Here is a 4,920-nt window from a genome sequence, read left to right as displayed (position 1 = left end):
GCGGGCAAAAGCTAGTTAAAAATATAATTTTGTTGGGGATGCCAACATGCTGCGGCCTCAGAGAATTTAAACTAAAAGAATACAATACAACTTATTCTATCCTCAAGAAATCAAATAAATAACTCATGGCTGCTAAATAATATTGCAAGTCACTTATATCATCAACTTACACAGTAATTAAATTAAACTTGCAAACCTTAACTTTGTTTTTAAAGTAATAACAATATAGCTTATAAATTCAATGAAATTGTAGGAAACGTAGCATATTTTTTACTTTTTACTCTAATAAGCAAGCTTAATATTTATGAGACATTACCTTATTATTTATTCGTAGGAAATTACTAATTCAACATTTTACAATTAGGTATATTGAAATTAACTCTTATAGAATAAACTTATCTTAGTATACATTACATAACAAAAAAGGGAGAAGTGTTTTATACTATCTTATTGTAAATAATAAAACTTATTCTAAAGGTAAAATACAAACGCTCGATAACGATCGAGTATACGTCTTGCCATTGGACGTTTTTAACTCTAAGGCTCGGACCTTACCGTCTCCGCCTGGGAAAATCTGAGTTACTCTAGCCATAGGCCAGTACAGAGGAGCTGAATTTGGCTCGCGCATTATAACTAATGAACCTACTGTTATGTTAGGCAAACTATCGCGCCATTTTGGTCGACTTTGCAATATGTTTAAGTATTGTTTGTGCCACGCTTTCCAAAAACATTGTTTCATGTTCTCAACCAAAGTCCAAAATTTGAGCCTATTAGCAGGAACCTCCGTTATGTCAGGTTCAGGGTAGGACACAAGTGGACCTCCTACTAAAAAATGTCCTGGTGTTAAGTAACTAAAATCTGCAATGTCCGAGGAAGAAATCGGCATGATGGGTCGCGAGTTTAAAATGGCTTCAATTTGAGATAAAACCGTATTCAATTGTTCGTAAGTAAGTATATTTTTTTCTATTGTTCTTTTTAATTGATATTTAGAACTTTTGACTGCAGCCTCCGCTAGACCAGCGAACACCGGTGAATACGCAGGAATAAAGTGGAATTTTATTCCTTGTTGGGAGGCAAACCCTTGCACCTGTGTCTGGTGGTCAACGGAGCCGTGCAGCTTGGACAAGTCAACTAATTTGTTCCTTGCCCCTACAAATGCGGTCCCATTGTCGCAGAAGACCTCGGTGGGCAGTGATCGACGCGAAATAAATCTCTTAAAGCAGGCGAGAAAGGTATCCGTGGATAAGTCTGAAGCTAGTTCTAGATGAACCGCTTTTGTTGTGAAGCAGACGAATACACAGATGTAACCTTTACTAAGAGTTGCTCGCCTAATGCGTGAATTTTTTAACTGCACCGGCCCAGCGAAGTCCACTCCAACAACTTGAAAGGCCCTTGAAGCGGTGACACGCTGTTTTGGCAAGGAACCCATGAGCTGTCCTGCAGTGTTTGCTTTCATTCTGAAACAAACTAAACAGTTATGAATAACTTTTTTAATCGTTCTGATACCGTTTACTAACCAGTATTTTTGATTTAACTGCGCTAATAGCAGTTTGGGCCCTGCATATATATAACACAGTAAGGATGTTTCAACTGTACCTGATGAGTGAACCACTCGTAGGTATACACAGCAACCGTAGCCCGTAGAACTCGAGGCGTCTGCGAATCCAATGAGCTGCACAGCTTCAGCGTCTGAGGAAATCTGTATGTTTCTTTTTAATTTAATAGTGTCCATAGAAGCTAGGTTATTAGAAAATTGTACCCACTCGTCATGTATGTGCTGAGGCGGACATGCGTCCCACTCCATCTTCTCAAGCCATAGCTGCTGCATAATGACCTTCGCCTTCACCACAATCGGACAAACAAAGCCTAGCGGGTCATAAAATCGAGAAATCTGGCTTAAGATATTTCTTTTTGTGATGTTTTGTGTATGCACGTTTGTGGGAGGTGTTATGACAAAGCAATCTTCCTGTACGTGTATAGACAGACCTAGCGCCTTTATATTATAATTTTCCTTTTGAAGTTCTATATCATCCAACTGTTGTAGGCTCGTGGGAATATCTGACAACACCTGTTTGTTGTTGGATGACCACTTGTGCAATTCGAAGCTACCCAGAGTCAGCAATTGTGTTAGTTGCATTTTTGCCTCAAGTAATGTATTCAAATTAGAGTGCGAAACCATGACATCATCAACATAGGTACAGTTTTTAATTATAAAAGCGGCTAAAGGTAAGTTAGTTTCATTCTGTTTTGCAAGCTCTAGTAAGCATCGAGTCGCTAAATAACTTGACGATTTTAATCCATATGTGACGGTATCTAATCGTATACATTTAATGGGTTGGGAAGGGTCTTCACGCCATAAAATATTTTGTAATGAGGTGTGTTCAGGATTTACTAAGACCCCCCTAAACATACGTTTGATATCTGCATTAAATGTATAATCTCCGAATCTATATAAAATGACTATGTCAAAGAGATCCCTTTGCACGACCGGGCCGTTAAGTAAAATGTCGTTGAGAGAAACTTTACTGCGCGTGTTCATAGACGCGTCGAACACTACTCGTGTACGAGTGGTTTTGCTGCTCTCGTTTATAACCGCGTGGTGTGGGAGAAAATATACGGGATCCTGCCTTAAATTATAAGAATCCAAATTAATATAATGACCGTGTCCCAGCTCTACATATTCGTTTATGAACTTACTATATTCTGAGTGTAAAACACTATTTTTATTCAATTTTTTCTCAAGACTTAAGAACCTATACAAAGCTAAATCGAAAGATTCACCTAATGTTTCATTCACATCAGAAATAGGAATCTTTAGTGGTAAGTCCACTTGGAATTTATTATTTTCCAATTTCATAGTACTTTGAAAGTTATTTTCTACAATGTCATGTTCTGAAAGTTGCTCCTTATATACCTCAGGTCCAGACTCAGTTTGGAAGAAACTTGCCATAGTATCATTTAAATCGTTGTCACACTTCGTGCATAAGAGCGATATAAGCTTTGTTACCTCATGCTGGCTTGGTAAAGCACCGCCAATTATATGTCCAAACTTAGTGTTTAAAATGCGCGGGCCATCCTCGGGCGGAGCGGTAGGTGTCACGTAGACGCACGGCTCAGGCCGCAGCGCCGCCGGGCTCGGCAGCAGCGTGTGGCTCGGCCGAGGCTCGCTCTGCTGGCTCGCCGGAGGCTCCAGTATAGTAATTGCATGCTGGTTTGCTTCCCACCGCTGCTACGTTGACTGCCAATCTGGACTGCCTGTTACCATAGGCGTTGCTGGTAGAGGGCTTCGCAGGAGGAGGCTCAGCATTTTCCATTGCGAGCGCTCTCTTCTCTAAAAATGCCAGCAGCTCCTTAACCGTGGGCTCTGCAGACGTGTCACGTTCCATGTGGTAGGCTCTTCCCGTGTAAGAATCTAATTTCCGTACCAAAATACAAATTAGGATGGGATCCCAGTTGTCAACGCATGTATTCATGTTTTTGATTGCGGCCAAGTGTTGTCTGACTTGACAAATAAATTCCCTAAGCTGGGTGGGAGTCGAACGAGATATGTGGGGCAAGTCCAATAAAATATTTACATGTTCATTAATGACCTGAAATTTCTGACAGTACCTATCATCGAGCATTTTGATTGCTTCATCATAGCTGGCACTGGTGAGTGGTAAGTTTTGAATCAATTTAAGTGGTTCACTGCTTAAAAAGTTTCTCAAATAATGGAGTTTTTGTATATTGTCAAGCGTGGCATCCTTGTGAATTACAGATTTGAACAGTTCAATAAATGGTGTATATTCGGAATATTTACCTGCGAATATAGGAATCCCTAAAGTTGGTAGGTTCACCAATCTCTTAGCTGGAGGAGGCGGAGGCGGAGGCTGCAAAACCTGCTTGCGGGACGCAATTTCCCGATCCAAAATAGAGAGGACGGAATACATTTTGTCCTCTGTTGTCGCGATATCTTCCGACATTTCCTCTTTAGGATCTAGAAAGATTATTTCTCTATTATAATTTTCGTAATGTTCATAAGTCAATAGCACTTTTTTGCGCTTTTCTTCAAGCGTGGCTAACGGAACATCTTTTAACTTGTTGACGTCGGATAATGTGGTATGAAAACGTGTCAACGTACCTTTATCATAGCCGCGGTTTAACTTAAGTTTGCTTAGTTTTGCAGCTACGTCCTCCTCTCCGTTAGAAACAGACATTTTCACAATGATAACAACGTATACACTCAATAAATTCGAAATATTTTGTTGTAACACGGAATTACATCAAAATGGCGCGTATAAAAATTGCGTTTACGTTACTAAAAAACTACTGAGTAACGTCAAACGTAATATTAAATTAATAAACATAAAATTAATAGGAATATATGCTGTCCTTGTTACTTGCGTTGAGAACTACTATCTTGCGTTTCACTCGATTTCGTGCACCAATACTCCCTTATTGCGTCGCGTTGGCAGAACTTCAACTTCGACGAATAGGCGATCGCGTTGCTTCTGTGTTCAGCCAATGGCGCGTTGACGTTTCGCACTTCGGTCGATGAGCGGTCGATGATGAATTTCCGATAAAGCGCGGGACGTTTCAATTGTGTAAATGGTGAATTCTGAAAATATGCTGCAAAATCCGACCTTATTTTCTGTAGACACGGGTGACTGTCGCTCGCAGGGAACTTCACCACGACGAAAATGATGACGAAAGACGTAAAATGGCGGCGAAATGTAATAATGCGAAATTATCTTGATAGAAATTGTATGAAACGATGTAAATGTTGTAGTTCTTCAACGATGATGAAATATCTTGCTGCACTGTGTATTTTTCTGCGTGTGCCAAATAGTACTCGTCTTCTCTGCACTGTCGTTAGAAAGCCGAAGTCGAATGTAAATCGCGACTTGATCGCGGCAATCTTCCTCGCAGCTGGCTGATTCT

The 4,920-nt window shown here is 40.2% G+C and overlaps 1 protein-coding gene across 1 annotated transcript; it reads right to left on the bottom strand.

The window, feature by feature from the left end:
* Nucleotides 1-3,098: 3,098 nt before the first annotated feature.
* LOC126381161 (uncharacterized) lies at nucleotides 3,099-4,288 on the bottom strand. Its single transcript, XM_050030685.1, has 3 exons — nucleotides 4,121-4,288; nucleotides 3,800-3,976; nucleotides 3,099-3,412 (listed from the first exon to the last, which is right to left on the bottom strand). Exons 1-3 carry the CDS (start codon nucleotides 4,194-4,196, stop codon nucleotides 3,114-3,116), a joined length of 552 nt encoding a protein of 183 aa, XP_049886642.1. The 5' UTR covers nucleotides 4,197-4,288; the 3' UTR covers nucleotides 3,099-3,113.
* Between the last annotated feature and the right edge of the window lie 632 nt (nucleotides 4,289-4,920).

This window comes from Pectinophora gossypiella, unplaced genomic scaffold, assembly GCF_024362695.1.
Source record: "Pectinophora gossypiella unplaced genomic scaffold, ilPecGoss1.1 Pgos_38, whole genome shotgun sequence".
Classification (NCBI taxonomy): Eukaryota; Metazoa; Arthropoda; class Insecta; order Lepidoptera; family Gelechiidae; genus Pectinophora; species Pectinophora gossypiella.
This window is presented reverse-complemented; position numbering and strand designations above follow the sequence as displayed.